The 18,895-nt window shown below is 31.6% G+C and overlaps 1 protein-coding gene across 1 annotated transcript; it reads left to right on the top strand.

Annotated features, from left to right (window-relative positions):
• The first annotated feature begins 13,486 nt into the window (after positions 1-13,486).
• On the top strand, positions 13,487-18,681 carry LOC107449237 (uncharacterized). Its single transcript, XM_016064713.4, has 3 exons — positions 13,487-14,168; positions 14,544-14,693; positions 16,226-18,681. The coding sequence occupies exons 1-3, from the start codon at positions 13,968-13,970 to the stop codon at positions 18,431-18,433; spliced, it is 2,559 nt and encodes an 852-aa protein (XP_015920199.3). The 5' UTR covers positions 13,487-13,967; the 3' UTR covers positions 18,434-18,681.
• The last annotated feature ends 214 nt before the right edge of the window (positions 18,682-18,895 follow it).

Below are 18,895 nucleotides of genomic sequence, written 5' to 3'. Positions count from 1 at the left end.
GGCGAAGTTACTTGCATCTGTTGTTAAACGTTTTTTTTAAAGGTTCAAAAGCTTTCCTTTGTTCAGGTCCCCAGGATCCCTCTACTCCTTTCTTATACATACATTACTAAGCTGTCGCGCTATATCTGCAAAGTTTAGAACGTATCTTCTGAACCAAAAACTAGTTTACAAGAAAGACAAGAGTTTTTTCACATTAGTTGGAACTGGAATTCTTCGGATGGAAGCAATTTTCTCAGCAGCATCAGCTTCATTTCCATCTCTTGAAATCCAGAAGCCTAGGCATTTTACTCGATCACAAGCAAAATGACATTTTCTCTCTTTGCATGAAGTTTAAATAAAGAAAGCATTTTAAAAACAGTTTTCCAGTCTTTCAGGTGTTTTTCAAATGTTTTTGATAAGATGAAAATGAAATCCAGGTATGAGAGTGAAAAAACATTCCTTCGGAATTTGTCACTTCGGACATGCTAATTTCAGCTTGCGATCTACCCAATTTGATTGTTAATCTACGTTCACTTAGAATAAATTATTAAATGCTTTTTCTGCAGCATGTTCCGCAGCTTGTCTTGTGGTTAATTGTATGAAAACGCAGTGTTGTTTAGACAATTATGATATAGAGCGAAGGCCCCTATAAACAGAATAAAAAGTAGGAAATCAATTTTATAGTTAAATAATAGAAAATGGCAGAGTTTATATAACGTTTGCATAAATATAAATATTAAAAAAATTAACATAAAAGAGTGATTAAAACATGGATTGTAATTTCAATTTGGAAATCATGTAAGCCATCTGATATGCTAAGTTTAGCTTGTGATCTACCCAATTTGATTGTTAATCTACGTCCACTTAGAATCAATTATCAAATGCTTTTTCAGCAGCTTGTCTTGTGGTAAATTGTATGAAAGCGCACTGTCGTTTAGACAATTATGTTATAATGCGTATTTCACCGTCATTTAGAGCGTAATGTTTTGTTTACACAAAGAAAACTTTCTGAATGAAATTGGGTACCTAAATCTGTTAGTACCATAGCTGGTCTGCCATGTACAGATCTATACACAATGAGATGTTGAGAAACTGTTTCCGTTGTTTGATTTCTTGAAGGGTACAGGGATAACAATTTTGAAAAATGATCTAATATTGTTAAATCATATTCACAGTCTTTTATGGGTCCCACAATGTCTAAGGATACAAATCCACCTGGCGCTTCAGGTTTAGAGGACTTCTGGAAAGGAGTCTTATGAATATTGTACAATTTGTTTCGGACGCAAGTATCCTAGGATAAGATGAAATTCTTAGTATCTCGACACATATTTTTCCAGAAGTCCCTGTTAGAAATAATTTCGCAAGTTCTTTTTAAGCCAATATGAGAGGCATGAGCAATCTTTAAAGTTTTGCCTTGCAAACATTATGGTACTACAATTAACTGGCACAAATCATTCTTATTTGAGATTTGCATTAACAATTTTGTTTCAGGGTCAATTTAAAAATTTCGAATTTTATTTGGATTTTGCTTGTTCAGGTCCCCAGGATCACTCTACTCCTTTCTTAGTTAGATTATTAAGCGGTCGTGCTATATCTGCAAAGTTTGGAACGTACTTCTGAACCATGAGCTAGTTTCCAAGAAAGACAAGAGTTTTTTCACATTTGTTGGAACTAGAAGTCTTTAGATGGAAGCAATTTTCTCAGCAGCATCAGCTTCATTTCCATCTCTTGAAATCCAGAAGCCTAGGCATTTTACTCGATCACAAGCAAAATGACATTTTCTCTCTTTGCATGAAGTTTAAATAAAGAAAGCATTTTAAAAACAGTTTTCCAGTTTTTCAGGTGTTTTTCAAATGTTTTTGATAAGATGAAATTGAAATCCAGGTATGAGAGTGAAAAAACATTCCTTCGAAATTTGTCACTTCGGACATGCTAATTTCAGCTTGCGATTTGATTGTTAATCTACGTTCACTTAGAATAAATTATTAAATGCTTTTTCAGCAGCATGTTCTGCAGCTTGTCTTGTGGTTAATTGTATGAAAACGCAGTGTTGTTTAAACAATAATGTTATGGAGCGTAGGCCCCTATAAACAGAATAAAAAAGTAGGTAGTCAATTTTATAATTACATAATATAGGCAGAGTTAATATAACATTTATATAAAATATATTTTAAAAATTATTAACATAGAAGAGTGATTAAAATATGGATTGTAATTTCAATTTGGAAATCATGTAAGCCATCCGATATGCTAAGTGTAGTCCGTGGATCGAGATTCTGAATAATCAATATTTTTTATTTGATTAAAACCAGCTGCAACCAGTCGTGCTTTGTAAATTTTGCTGATACCTTGTTTATTATCGTCATTTTTAATTGTATACACTTATTTACTTTTTATTATTTTTTCTCTCTTTGGCCTCTCAATTAATTCGAAAACCTTATGCTTCTGCATCGAAAGAAGTTCATTTTCCATTGCGGTTTTCCACTCGGAATGTTTATTACTATTTATCGCCTGGTCATAATGTTGAGGAACTGATGATCCTTTCCAGGCTAAGTTAGCGTTCGCGGATATTTCATTTTTTATTCTTTCAGAACGTCTTAATGCTGGAGTTTTTTGATTATTTTCATTTTGCGAATCAGTACTTCCTTCAGACGATTTATGAGAAAAAGAATGTTCACTCTTTGATTCGGATGGAGTTTTGGGTTTCAGTTTCGATTTGCGGTTTAGATATATTAAACTGGGTTAAATGCTCATTGTTCCATATTCTACATTAATTTTTGTTTGTTAGAAATTTTCTTCCTCTTAATGATTCGTTAAATTTAACAGTTCGCTCTTCAATTACAATATTTTTATCGACATCATATATTTTATAAGCGTGCCTTTCCCTAGAATAACCAACGAAAATCCCACGTTTTCCCGGAATATCAAATTGATTTCGGAACTGTTTAGGTATATGAAAATAAACGACGCCTCCAAATACCTTTAAATAGTTAAGTTTAGGTTCTTTTCCTGACCATATTTCTATCGGAAGATTTTGTATATTTTTACGCGGTGTTAGACTAGAAATGTGAGTGTTAAAATTTATCGCTTCAGCCCAAAATTTTAATTTTAATTCACTTTCATATAATAATGTCCTAGATAAAGTCTTGTTTTATAGTAAAAAATTCGGTCTTTTAAATTGTAGTGCGGAGTCAAGTTGGGGCAATGCAGGAGGAAAATCTTTTTCAGGTTGTGTAATTATGTTAGGTAATTCTCTTATAACATGGAAAAGTAGAAAACGAAGATGTTTTTGCAGAAGCGCTATTTTTATTTTAAAATTGGATCCAACTTTTCTCAACGATATATTCAGATCGAAAGTGTCTCCTAAGGCAGTGTTTTAAGTTTCATTTTGTTCATCATTCATATTTTACAAGTTTTGCGTGTTCTGCCCAGGTTAAAATTTTTGCTGGAATTTGTTTGCTAGACAAGCATATAATGCTATGTACCAGCTAAAATACCAGCATATACTACCATAAATCTTTGCTGGTTCCAGCATAATTACTAGCATTCCATACCATGAATTGGCACACTTTGTTGCTGGTCCAGCATACAGAAACCAACTTGTGTTGCTTGAATATCTTGCTGGTCCAGCATAATAAACCAGCTTGTGTTGCTTAAATATCTTGCTGGTCCAGCATACATTAACCAACTTGTGTTGCTTGAATATCTTGCTGGTCTAGCAACAATCAAGACCACAACTTGCTTGTTTTTTATGCTTTACTAGCAATAATTCCATAGCAACAGATGCTTTTTTTATTGCTATTCCAAGCATAATTCTCTACCAACAGTTGCTTGAATATCTTGCTGGTCTAGCAACAATCAAGACCACAACTTGCTTGTTTTTTTATGCTTTACTAGCAATAATTCCATAGCAACAGATGCTTTTTTTATTGCTATTCCAAGCATAATTCTCTACCAACAGTTGCTTGGAATCTTTGCTATTCTAGCATAAAAATCCGACCACCAGTTGCTTAAAATCCCTGCTATTCTAGCATTACTTTCCTACCATCAGTAGCTTGAAATCTCTGCTATTCTAGCATTACTTTCCTACCACCAGTTGCTTGAAATCCCTGCTATTCTAGCATTACTTTTCTACCACCAGTTGCTTGAAATCTCTGCTATTCTAGCATTACTTTCATACCACCAGTTGCTTGAAATCTCTGCTATTCTAGCATTATTTTCATACCACCAGTTGCTTGAAATCTCTGCTATTCTAGCATTACTTTCCTACCACCAGTTGCTTGAATTCTCTGCTATTCTAGCATTACTTTCCTACTATCAGTTGCCTGGAATCTCAGCTATTCTAGCATTATTTTCCTACCAACAGTTGCTTGATAACTTTGCTATTCCAGCATTATTTTTCTACCATCAGTTGCTTTAAATTTTTGCTATTTATATTACTATTATGAATTTCTTATAATCCTTGCTATTCTAGCATTAATTTTCAAATTGTTGCTTTAAATTTTGGTATGTTTAATGCTTTCCTACTAGCAATTATTTTTACTCTTTCTCTACTATGAAGCCCACCTCTCAGGCTTGCTTTTTAACAGTAGGATTATTATATGTGTATCTAGGATCCCCCCTTTTTTTTTAACAAATATTAAATATGGTGCAAATATACCTTTTTTGATATTAAATAACAAAACCACAGCTGTATGTCCAACCACAACTCATTTAAATTTTGTGTAAAATATATAATTACCAGTAATCATTTGATTGATATTCATATAAGAGAAGACAAATAAGAAAACTTACAAAAGATTTATTTGTTTAAGAGTTATTAACTTTAGTAATGTTATAACATATATCTTGAATTTTATCCGATATATATCGGTTTCTTTTCTTCATCGCCTCCTCTATTTCTGTGGCAGTGACTCCTCTTTTCATCAAATATTCTCTCGTCTGACCTGAAATAAAAATAAAATGTTAATGTGGAAAAAGGCAACTAAAAATAAATACAAGTTTTTAGAAAACAATAGCACTTGGAAAAGTCTTAACTTTGCTAAAAAAATCTGTTTGTTAAAGAGCAAAAATATTCCAGCTGTGGATGAAAAGCTGAACTTTGATAATTTGGGTAGTTCTTAAGTAAAAAATAAACCACAACAAATTTTTGAATCTTTACAAAAATTTCAATTAAGACAATATTTAGTTTGAACTTTCACAATTTTAAACATTTATATAGCATCTAAGTGATATTTTAAACATCTGTCACTGTAAAATTTTACATTAAGTAACAGGAAAGCTTCTGCAATTTTTTTATATGAGCATGTTAGTCGCCACGTTGCCTTTACCTGGGTGACGAGTATGTTGTGTAATCCCTGCCATTCAGATATGTATAACGCTCTTTTTTTTTTTTTTTTTTTAATAGAATTTTCAAAGCAATTTATGAAATAAGCTCTGAAATATAAATATTGGATGGATAACACAAAAATATATGCATTATACATTGTTGGTATTATCTCATTACATCCTGATATATTTGAATTTTGGCCTGATAAGAAACTGAAGCGAATACTCCAATAAAATAGTAAAGTTAAACAGCAGAATCTATGTTTTAACCAAATAAACACCTCTTTCGTATCTAAAAACTTAGTGTAGGGAACTATTTTATCAAATATATTACAAATAGAACTACACTGTCTCCACTACTTAAATTAGCAAAGTTGCAAAAGGCAGAGAGCATGTTGTAATAAAACTGTTTTGGTCAGGATTAATTAAAGATATCAGAGCCAAAGTAAAAACAGTCATTTATGTAATTTCATTCAGACACATTTGTTAAGGCATTCATAAATTAATAAAATAACTTTCAACTTGTAAATTAAAACAATTCTCATAGCACACTGTTACATTCCCAGTCTTTGCCAATGCAGTCAAAGGAAACAGAATATAAACAAACAATATGACAAATTTTGAGACTTCAAAGGAAGTGGTGTTCAGCAAGTGTGGAATTTAAAATAAAGAAGTCAGGCTTCAGAATATATTTTTAGAAAATGGATTGACATTTACTTTCCTTCTTTTGCTAATACTATTAACACTGAAATAAAATTTCAGATAATTGATTTTAATTCAGATAACAGGTAAGAAAGACAAATGTTATATTATTCAAAAATTACAAAGATGTTAAAATCTTAACTGTGAGTTTTTTTGTAATTTATTAATACATCTATTGCACAGAAGTATACACCTTTTATTTTATAAAAGAAGTTTATCAAATGAATAAATACCTTACTCAATAAATACCTTACTTAAATATGCTAAGACCATTTTACAAGGGGTAACCCTATATTTATTACGAGGAGTAACCCCATAATTATATTATTTTGTCCAACTAAAATTTTGATATTGAAGGGTCATAGAAAGAGCAAAATAAACTTAACCCAGGATTATTAAAAGTGTAAAATATTATTTGCACATCCATTTTTTTTCTCCTTTTGCATGATAAAATAAAATTTATATAGTTGTGGTGTCATGAAATCAAAGCTGGTCAATCAGAAGTAAGTTATATTACCAAGTATATAGTCATATTTATAGGTTCTTATTACCTGAGATCACTGCCAGTTTTTCTGGTGTTAATGGAGGCTTTGGCTCTTGCTGCGGCTGGCTTTCTTGACTTCCACCTGATGAAGCCACTTTCTTAGGCCCATTTCTATTTTTGCAGGGTTTTCCTGTGACGGACCTGGTGGCTAATGTTGCTGTCCCCCACACAGTCACAGCAAGACTCTTGGTAAATTTTCTGATATGATCCAGATTAAAAAGTTCATTGTATATGTTTTTATTTATAGAAATTCCACTTCCAAGTTCAACCTGAAAGAAAAAATTAGCTAAAATTATATATCTATCTATATATATAATTAAAACACACACACAGAGAAATGTTAGGTTAGACACTGACAAAAGTCTACATTTTGTTTCACTTCAAGGCAAAATTACAGTTTAAGTAGCTTTCTTTTCACAATTTTCATCATTTTAAAATTAAAACTTAGTGAATTTTATATAAAAAGTACTAATTTTAAAAAAATTTAGATATTTTCCTACAAGTTATTTTTAATATTTTTTTAAAGAATGTATGCATTTTTACGCACGCGTTTTTAACGAGCTACAGTAGGGAACCGGTTATCCGGAACGATTGGGACCATCGCTATTCCGGATAACTGATTTTTCCGGTTTTCTGAATCGCTACAAAAAGCCGTTTTTTTATTGTTAAACCCAACTAAAAAAAAAAATTTTTTTTGGAAATAATCTTAAAAAGAAGAAAAAACGATGAAGTAATACACTAATGATTATTTCCAAAATGATGGTAAGGTGAACATCTTTCAAAAAAGAAAGACAAATCCTAAAATCTTATGAGGAAAAAAAAAAATTTTTAAATGGAGGGAAAATTTATCGAATTTCTTTCCGGTTTTTTGGTCTTCCGGTTTTCTGATTTCCGGATAACGGGTTCTGTACTGTATTTCAAAGTTTTTACAGTTATAAAATAAAACAAAGTGATAACCACGTTTCAACACTGGAAATTTACAGCTTTTTTTCTTTAAAATACTTGCTGTTTGAAATTGTACGAATTATTTAATAATTCGTTATAAGTTTTCGATTTATAATGTCAAAGAGGCACTCATTAATTCTCTCATTTCAATTGAATGATTTGCTTTATACATAATTTTTTTTATTAATTTACAAATGAAAATATATCAATTTATCAAAAAAAATCATGTTTAGTTCATTGTTTATAAGTATGTATTAATTGTATATAAACCCAAAATCGTCACTAAAAACAATTCAAAAATTCTTTTAGCACAGAGCGGCATTCAATATATATACTTCTAAGTATTTTCTTATGAAAATTGCGATATTTTTACAATCAAATATATACCTTTCAAGTTTATTAATTCTAAGAATAGTCTAATTTATATTATAAAATTTTTGTAGCTTAATAAAGAATGTGAAAAATAATGGTAAAAACATATTTTGCCAATCACTTAGCATCTATAAATTAGACTGTTAAAAAATAAACCAATTGCTACATCTGCCATACCTCCATTGCTTCAGAATCGCTTGCAACTGGAATTTCTGGGAAATTTCTTCTTGCACAAGAGCATTCTCCTATAAAATATAGAAGTTATACAATAAGTTATCATTACTTCTTAAATTAATGAAATCACTCTTTAAAGAAATGAAAAAGTTTATCAACCTTTTATACCAGAAAAAAAAATGTATGTATGCTTATTGACTGAAATCACCTTCAGCCCCAACACATCAACTTGCAAATAAATTTTCATTACAGATTTTCTTTGTCATTTTTTACGTTTTAAATACGTTATCAAGAAAAACAGCTGAGAAATCCTAAGCTACAAATTATAAATAAACTTTTTTGAAACAGTAATAGTTTCTGAATTTTGAAGAAATAATGAATAAATATATAATCAGATCTTTTTTTTTAACTAAAATAAATTTTTTTTTAAAAAAATTGTCTTTCAACAGATGACTAAATTAAAAGAATTATTTTTCACTGAAAAAGACTAATTATTAAACAATGGAAACTAAAAATGTTTAAGAAAATGCTTGTTCAGTATTCAAGATTTTTGCAGTGTAATAAAAACCTTGAAAAATTTTTATTAAACATTTAAAAAACACTAAAATTTTAAACTACTTAGTAAGATTTTAAATGCATTTTTTTTTTTTGCAAATTTTTTCCCACCTTCAATAGAAATGATAAAATTAAAAAAACAATGCATGCCAGAAAAAGTGCGGAGTCTATTTCACCCAGTTTTTAGTTTAATGCAATGCTTTTACAACATTAAAGCACACAAATATTACAGTTTTTCTTACTTAAAAATCTTAAAAGGGATACCTCAAATTTAAAAAGTTTTGATTATACTTTATGCTAAAGATAACACAAATGAAAAATATGTTGGTAATTAACCTTTTTTTAACATTAATAATTCACATATTTATTTCTAAAACAAAACTTTTCTTTATGATTCTACTTAAATTATTTACAAAATTTAATTACACTAAAATTGTGAAGTAGACAACTAAAAATCTTTAGAATTAAAATTGGGAGCTTCGGAACCTTCATCCAAAATGAGAAAAAAATGAGGCCTAATAAATGCAGCAGAAATCCTGAACAATTAAAAAACTTCGTTTTTCAATTTCTTCTTGTACTATGTGTGCCAAGAATGACATTAATAAAAATTACCTTGCATAGCTGGCAAACGCAGAATCTTTTCCTGAAGTTGTCTATTCAATCTTCTCAACTCAACAACTTCATCAATATCATCATATTTTTTTCCATAATCCAAAATTTTTTCTTCAAGGCTTTCTATTTTTTTTTCAAGGCTTTCTATTTTCTTTTCTGCTTTTTCCTTTTCATTTTCCAAATTATTGTTAGATTCTTGTAATTGAGTATAGAGTCTTCGTGGAATAACTTCATGATCCTCGTCTGAGCTTTGGCAGTCAGACTCATTTTCAAGTTCTGTAATTTGGAAAACAATTTTAGACACAGACATATTAAGCTGAAATAAGACAATATATTATGACTTAAGTGCTTTTGAGTTTATCAACTATTTGCAAGCTTATAAATTAACACTAATACTAACACTTGATTAGAATGATAGTGTTATAGAAAGTGATAAAGTTATAATTATCAAAGAATATATAAAAGAATAGATAACAACACTTCTTTTTATAAAGCTAAAAATATTTTAATCAAAATTAGGAATGATCACAATAGTTTTGTTGAATATAACCATATCTCTGATTGCTGCTTTTAAAATTAATTTGAAAAATGAAAACTTATTATTTTGGGCACACCTAGCTCACTGAACATTTCTTTTCTGGACTTTTTGGCTGCTCTGAAAATGTCCAGGGCTCTTCTCCTTTTCCCAGCATCTTCTTGCTTCTTTATTTTAACATTCTAAAAGATAAATAAATTAAAGCTTTAGTAATAATGTATTCTAGCAAAAAAGAAAAAGAATTGACAATCTCAATTTTTCAAAATGCTGAATATTTACTATAAAGAAATTACTAAAATGAAGATAATTTTATGCTTCAAAAATTTTCAACGTAACACATTAAGAACTAAAATAGTCCAAAAAATAGAGCTAATTTTTATTTAACCTTCAAATTTCATTAGTTTAATTTTCAGTAACTTAAGCATAATTCTACTAATTTTGTACTGGAACAAAGACAGCGCATAAAGCAAAACAGTTCACCACTTTTAACTTCAAATGCAAAAGAAAAAGAGTCAACTGGCAGTGCAAGGAAAAAAATGAGGCGGGATAGAACAAAACTTTATAAGGAAAACATAAATCCTAAAATAGGAAATAAAAAAATTAAACAAAAGGTAGAAAAATTAAGAAAAAGGGTGTATAGAGCAAAGATTACTAATAGATATGAAGATTGTAATTTAACTCCACGCTCTAAAACTAAAAAATTTATGATAAAAATTTTTCCTGGTATTATTACACCTGAAATACAAAAGGTTTCGACACAACTTTTTAAATACAATGCTCTAACACATTGCATGTCATCACAGTACAAAAGTCTATGAGAAAGAAACTAAGAAAAAAATTTCAAAGAACATTCAAACATAAAAATATTTTCCTTATAATAAGAAGAAACTTAATGTTTTTGACATTTATTCATCAAGCAGCAATGATTCTATTCTTACTGATGAGGATACTTTATATGTGTTAAAAGAATCCAATCTAAACATCAAATACGAGAATAGAATATTACAGCGGGCACATATCTACTCATTCAAATATTGGGAGGAAAAAAGAATAAATCGAAATATTAATATGTTGGAATAGCACAAGGAATAGCAATTTAAAAGAGCATACTTCTTGCTTTTTATTATCTTTATGCATTTGCAAAGCAGCAGCCTCATCTTCTGTTGAAGAAAATTCCTCTTGACAGGGGGTCACTGGTATTGCGGGTCTCTTTAATTTGAGGCTCTTAATAAGTGAATCTAAGGAATCTAAAAAAAGGAAGGAAGGAGTAGGTTATGATTATTGCATAAACTTTGATATTATCTCTTGTCTATGAACCTCTTATAGAATGCATATTTACCTTCAATGCGTAATATGTGTGCAGGGTAATAACCCTCACATTGGGAGAGCTGCCATGCATCTTTAGGTGGAGGTTCTTGAAGATTACGCAATTCTAACATGCATTGCTCGTCGCTTTCACTTTGAATGGAGTGCACCTGTCGGCTCCAAAATACTTTGTAAATATTACCGACAAGGTACTCAGTCAAATTAAATCTTTTAATAAAGCCCACGGGGACTTTACAAAACTGCTTGTCATTTATATAGAAAACAAATGCAAACATACTTGGAATAAATAACTAATAAATTTAATGATAATAACTAATAAATTAAATATATGAAAATTCGCATTAACAATCAATGTGCAATCAACCACACATGCACTTGTACACGATTGCAGTTACAGAATCGATTGCAGTTGATAATGTTGTGTTGGTATCCCGGCCTCAAAAACAGAAAAATCCCTCCCAGCCAACGCACGACGTATATTTTGAGGTCTGGAAAGTCTGGTTGATAGAGCTCTGGACTACGTTTGGAAGGGCGGGAGTTCAAATATCACTGCCCGAAGAATCCCCGTGTAGTAAATGGTAACAGGTGCACGTTAAGCAAGTCTGGTTTCAATCTCCTCCATGTGAAACGATACGTCTAAGGGTACTGGATTGTAGTTAGATCGTGCTCTGGTTCAGGTCAAAATTACGATCTGTAGATAAAGGTGTGCGAAAAAGGCCTTCCTATAAAACGGAATGTGATATATGTAGGCTGTCTCTGTATCATTCTCAAGGTTGTTTCCCAGACCGTCACCATGGATCATTAGTTGGAGTCCGTCAGGCTAACCGTTGGGGATTTTGTAGTTTTCCTCTCCATGTAACGCAAATTCGGATTATCTCCATCTAAAAGTCCTCCACGAAGGTAAATTTTCTCCCAGTACTTGATCCAGGAGATTTCTTGTCTACTGGATTGGGTTAAAAAGTACAAGGCTACGGCGTTTAATATTAGTAGCCGTACACCCAGATCGGTTCGGCTACTTAACAAGGGTAATAAAGTAGCCCATTTTGTAGCTCTAATGCGAAGTTAATGAAAGTACCTGCCTAGGATCAAACAGTTTCAGTTATGCTAGTTATAAACGTGACATTTATAAATTAAAAAAATTATTTGGCTGTTTTTTGTTTGGTCAGCTGTGTTAAAAAACAGGGAGTAAGGTATTTTTCATGATAGGGATGCACCTCGTAGAGTCCCGCAGTGTACTGATCGTTAAGACACGGTTCCCAGCAGATCACCGAAGTTAGTCAAGCATCACTGGCTGCGGTCAGTGTGCTGGTGGGTGACCACTTTGGTCAGTCTGCATAGGGACCGAGGGTGTGCGGTATTGGTCCTCGTTAAACTGTGCTACCGTAAAGTTCTCGACTTCGCGCTCAGGTCGTCGGGCTACCGCAGCGGGGGTGCCATCCCCCCCGCTTCGGTAGCTCACCTAGTTGACTAATACAAAGACTTGTGTCTGAAACACTAATGTTTACTTTTAAATGACTAAATACTTGGTTACGCAGTTCTATAGTCTAAAAAAGTTGTGATATTTAAAAAAGTGTGAATATTTTATTCACTTTGCTACTGAAAACAACCCTTAATGAAACTTTGATACAATTATTGTACGATAGTAGCTCTTTTCTCATATGTCGAAGATAAATTTCATTCCAAAGTGGTTAGTCGGTAAAAGTGTAATTTTCTAAAATCCGCTAGTTCCGCAGTGGATTGATAGTAAAGACACGGCTCTCAGTGAAACACAGCTGACTGCGGAAAATAAGAGGTTGGGTGACAACTTTGATCAACTTGTATAGGGACAAAGGGTGCACGGTACCGATCCTCGCTAAGCTGTTATTCTACCGTTAAGCGCTCTACTTCGCTCGCAGGTCATTGGGCTACCAAAGCAGAGAATACATCTTTTCTGCAGAGGATCGAAATTGTGATGGCATGTCTTCGGATCATCCTCAGGCATGTTTCCCAAACCGTAATCAATAACCTATTGTGCAGATCTAGTACGGTGTAAATAAAATACCTACCAACCTAAAATTCAACTTCCGATCTCAATAATACTTGTTGTTGTTACTTTACGTCGCACTAGAGCTGCACAATGGGCTATTGGCGACGGTCTGGGAAACATCCCGGAGGATGATCCGAAGACATGCCATCACAATTTTGATCCTCTGCGGAAGGGATGGCACCCCCGCTTCGGTAGCCCGACGACCTGCGCGCGAAGTTGAACACTTTACGGTAGCACAGTTTAACGAGGACCAATACCGCACACCCTCGGTCCCTACGCAGACTGATCCAAGTGGTCACCCACCCGCACACTGACCGTAGCCAGTGATGCTTGACTTCGGCGATCTGCTGGGAACCGTGTCTTAACGATCAGTCCACTGCGGGACCTCAATAATACTAACTCCTTGTTAATTAACATTGAAATTGTTTAAATTAAATATATAATGTAAAATAAAATGAATGATTAGAAGTGCCGAAGTGTCTCTTCACTGTGTTCTTGTTTCACATTATGTTTTTAAAAAAAATCTGTAAATTCAAAGATAAGGCGCATTTATAAATCCTGCAGGAGGCACACCTGAGTTTATGTATGCCACTGACACCTCAGATGATCATGAATTTTAAGCTTTAAATTTCAATTCTTAAAAGGCTATCCAAATACTGTTAAATAGATCCAACCATTCACTTCTCACTATCATAATTGATAAGCAAGCTATAAGTGAGAAACAGCCAAGAGCTCCAAAAGAGCCCGTCATCATCACCACCTACGTTAAACCTAAAAAAAGCGAGACTCGAGTAGTTTTCCAAAAATTCTTAATAGTATTATTATCGCGTCTTTATGTGTTAGCTGAAATAAAATATAACTCATGAAGTATGTCTCATAATCGGTATTATAAGCGATATTTAGAGCCGAACTGTGTTCCAGCAGATAGAAAAATTCCTCGAAGCACGAAATGTCGTCAAGCTAGGAAATATTTTCAGACTACTTCAAACGAAAAAGTTAAAGCAACAGCATCTTCCAACTACGGTGAATCAACTAATAGTGACTCGAGCGATGCCGATATCAGCTTTAAAGTAAGTTTTATTCTTTAATTAAACTATTTAATACTAATTTATAAAATATTAATTGGATTAACAAAAATTCAAAAAGTTTTATTGTAAATAAAAAATCAAATAAGTTTTCTATCCTTTCACATCAAATTTATCAGTATAAAATTTAGAAATTTTCTATAACCAATTTCAATTTTTATAAAAAAAAGTTTTTTTTTTTTTTTTTAATGGAAACCCTAAAGTTTATTTCAATTTTTAATCTTTGCACTTTTTTTTTAAAAAAAATTAGGAGAAGAAATCTTTTGATTGTATTTTTGAGCATTTGTTGTCTGGAATTAAAAATTTCTGCTGTCTGACTTGTTTCAGTTAAAGAAAAAATTCTTTTGTATCTATTTTTAGAACCAAGAGAATAAAGATATTTCCATGGCTGGATATTCTGATGAAAAAGATATTTTGATGGTTATTAATGATGATGCTATACAACAAGATGCTGAAGACAATTTGGATATTGATAATGATGCTTTTGAGCAAGATGAAGCAAACGTTTTGGTAAGTAGTACATAAATTAAGTAGTAAATCAACCTGACACCCCTTACCCAGGGTGTCATTTATTTATGCTTCTTTCTCTTTTCTGTTTCATATATTTTTTCTTAAAAAAATATTTATCTTCTTCAAATTATCCAGTATATATTACCTTGCACACTTCCATTTTCGGACCCTTCCTTGGTAACCAACAGGTCAAACGCATTTCAGTAAAATAGCGAGAATGCACTTTAAGCATTATTTCTTTAGTTGCTCTCAATTTACGCTTTTGCAATCTTGTTACGAAATCATTTTTAAATTGTTTCTTGTGGCAGTAAGTTCTTTTTTATCACTTCTCGCTTTATATTTCATGTTTTATTCTGTTTTTTCTTTATTTTCTGTTTTTACGTGTTATTTTTACTTATTGTGTTCTTTTTTATTTATTTGTTGTATTTTCGTACAAAAATTTTTGAGTGCTCCTCACACTATTGTATCCATATATTTTGCTTTGGCCATATTGATGCAATATTAGAAAGCACTCTTCCTCGCGGATATAATCGTGTGGGCCTTGCACACTTCTTAAAAAGATTATATCTTTTTTTCTCCGGATTTTTTAAAAATTTTTATCCTTCTTTTTTTTCCCTGATTTTTATTTTTTTTTCCCTTTCTATTATTATCTTATTATTATTTTCCTTTTCCCCCTTTTTTTCATTTTTCTGTAATTTTCCTTTGTTTTATCTTCTTTTTGAACTTATATATATATATATATATATATATATATATATATATATATATATATATATATATATATATATATATATATATATATATATATATATATATATATATATATATATATATATATATATATATATATATATATATATATATATATATATCACAGTTTTTATTATTAATAAAAGTGAAAAGTAATAGCTTACGGTTCAGAAGCAACAAATTTTATACTTAAAAGAAGAGCACACGATAGATTAAGTACACCACTGGGCAGATAGCGACCAAATTATCTTAACTGGCAACTAATGTGTTTGGTGTCATCTCACACCTTTAGCTTAATTTTTATCTGAAATAAACATTCCAGAATATTTATAATTTTCTGAATTTTATAAAAACCTTTGCTTAAAATTATTTTTTTTAAATAAACCATCTTTACTTTTCAATTTAATTTACAATAGTTTCCTGTTACTAAGCTTGTGATTTTTGCCTACTAGGTTTGATTTATCAATCTTAATTGTGAGTGATTAGCCATTGGCTCTGCTGGCAGTTGATAAAAAAGAAAGAAATTTAAACTTTTTAAAATTATACATAAATTTTAATACCTTTCAAATGCCTGTGGAATCTCTCAAGTTAACAAAATGTCTTAAGTTAAATTAACAACAAATATAAAATAACAAGCATAGATGGAACACAAGGAACTGAAACCATAGCTATATTAAAATATAGCTGAAAAACAGGTTTAATTTTAGGTACAACCAATAAGCCTTTCTAAAGTTTGATTGTTTGTAAATAAATATGGGTTAAAATATTTTGTCTATTTTCAGAACTGTGTTGAGGAAGATGATGGTATTCAGCAAGAAGATTTCTATGAAAAACATCAGCTCAAAATTTCCATATCTAAAAAAGATATTTTAACTCTGATATTGGCTTTTTCTTTGAGATACCAAGTATCAGACACTGCGATTCTCAGTCTGATTGAAATGGTGAACATTATCATAGGGCAAGAATTCATCAGTCCAAGTTTATATCGTTTGTGGAAAATGTTTAGTTGTAGCCAAGAAGATATTGTTAAAACTCATTTCTTTTGTGAGAAATGTCACACTTACATATCTCATATTGACAAAAAAATCACAGTTTGTTCTACTTGTGGTAATAAAGTTCAGACGAGTGATGTACAAAAGTCTTCCTGTTTTCTGAGTGTCTCACTTGAAGCTCAAATAAAGAATTTGATCAATTCTGGCACACTTAGTATACCGTATATTCAAGATTTCAATAAGAGTATGAACGTGCATAATCAGGTTTCTGACATAAACCATGGAAAGTTGTATAAAAAATTACGAAATGAGAATGAATCTTTGTTTCTAACGTATAATTTCTCAGTGGATGGTCTTGCTGTATTTAACAGTGCTAAGGGATCATTATGGCCAATTTTGGTGGTAATCAATGAAATTCCTCCTACGCTTCGTTACCAAAATGTTCTTTTAGCAGGCATATGGTTTGGGAAAAAAGAGCCTAAAATGGATCTGTATTTGAAGCCTTTTGTAGAAGAGGCTGTCAAACTTGGGGAGAATGGAATTTCTTTTGGGCCTAACTCAAAGCATACAATAAAGGTATTTGCTGCATGTTGTTGTGCTGATTCAGTAGCACGACCATGCATTCAAAATTCGACCCAATTTAATGGCTATTATGGTTGTACCTGGTGCAAACACCCTGGAGTCCTTGTAAATAGTGTTGTAAAGTATAGTTATAAGGATCATTTACTTTATGAGGACCGAAGGGAGCAGGAAACCATTAAATTAATGTTTGAAGCAATGCAAAAGGGGAAAAGTATACAGGGAGTGAAAGGACCCAGTATATTGCTTCCCATACCTTGTTTCAACGTTGTTAATGGTTTTGTACCAGATTATATGCATGGGATTTTTTTAGGAGTGACCAAACATCTTGTGTCTTCATGGTTTGACACTCGGAATAAGTCTTACAATTTTTATCTTGGCTCTCCTACAATGTGTGGTTTGATAAATGACCGCATGAGTAGGTTTATTTTTCCGCATAATGTTGGGAGAATTCCAAGAGGCATAAGTGAAAGAGCCTTGTATAAAGCTTCCGAATGGAAAAACTTCCTTCTCTTTATATGTTTCCCATGCATAAAAGATATTCAAAAGCAAGCATATTTGGATCATGTTAGTTTGTTGGTGGGTGCTGTTGAAATTTTAATGCAAAATGTTATAACTGTTGATGATTTAAAAACTGTTGATTGTTTATTGTTGAAATTTGTTACTGAAACACAATTATTGTATGGCGAAGATTTTATGACATCGAATATACATTTATTACTTCATTATACCACGAGTATTGCCAATTGGGGACCACTTTGGTGCCATTCAATGTTTGTCTATGAAGGGTATAATGCCACTCTACAATCATATATCATGGGCACTCGTGGTGTAAAAACACAAACCATCAGAAGATTTTTACTGAATCAAGAATTAATATCTAACTTAAATAAATATCCAGTTCATGTTTCAAATTTTATTTCGAAAATTAACTTAAAATCAAAGCATTCCCAGAAATTTATTAAGATAGGAAATTTTAATTTATATGGAGCACCGCATACACAAGTTAAAGATATATGTTCAACAAATTTCCCCACTGGTTTTTTTCTCCTAAATGGTTTAACTGAAAATGCTAATATTCAATATTTTAAGCGTATGACAATAGAAAATATGTTGTTCTCGACAAAGTCTGACAAGCATTTGAGAAGGAGTGATTCCTTCATATATACTCAATCAGGTTTTGGTAAAATAATCTTTATTGCTTTGCACCTCAATATTACAAAAGTTGTAGTTTGTATTCAAAAATATGAAGTAACAAAACCTAACAAAAATATAGGTAACATGTATATTGTGAAAAACTCAGACAACTTCGTAATTCTTGATCCAAATGAAATAGTTGGCAAGTGTGTTGAGTATGTTGATAATTCCGGTGTCATAACAATTTCTAAAGTTCCTGTATCGCATGAATTGTGTACATAATTGTATTTTTAACGCTGTGCCGTGGCAGTGTTTTTAAAAAGTGCTTAAAGGTGCTTATTTTTGATTTTTAAAAGCCCTTTTTTTGATAGTTAAGTTTTTGATATGTTGTCCGGAAAACAATTACTCAAGATGAACTGCACCACTCTGCACCTGAGAAGCCCTTCGGGAGGGAGGCGAGGGAGTGATGCAGGGATTCAAGAGTTGTGCCTGCTCTTCATCATCCCTTTGTTCTTCTAGTATCAGCCCGTATTCGTACTAGTGTTCTACTATCAAGCCATATTCGTACTAGTACATATATCATACTAGTGTTTTTAAAAAGTGCCTACAATTGTGCTGTAAATATGTATATAACTTCTTTAACTGTAAATATTTTATTCTCTATGTGTTTTTATTATCCTTATTGTTTTTCATACTGTATTTGTCGTTATTTAACCCGGAATGCTTTTATTTTTACGCCTGTTC

The sequence above is a fragment of the Parasteatoda tepidariorum genome, chromosome 5 (assembly GCF_982258835.1).
Source record: "Parasteatoda tepidariorum strain Cologne lab strain chromosome 5, Ptep-v5.0, whole genome shotgun sequence".
Lineage (NCBI taxonomy): Eukaryota > Metazoa > Arthropoda > Arachnida > Araneae > Theridiidae > Parasteatoda > Parasteatoda tepidariorum.
This window is presented reverse-complemented; position numbering and strand designations above follow the sequence as displayed.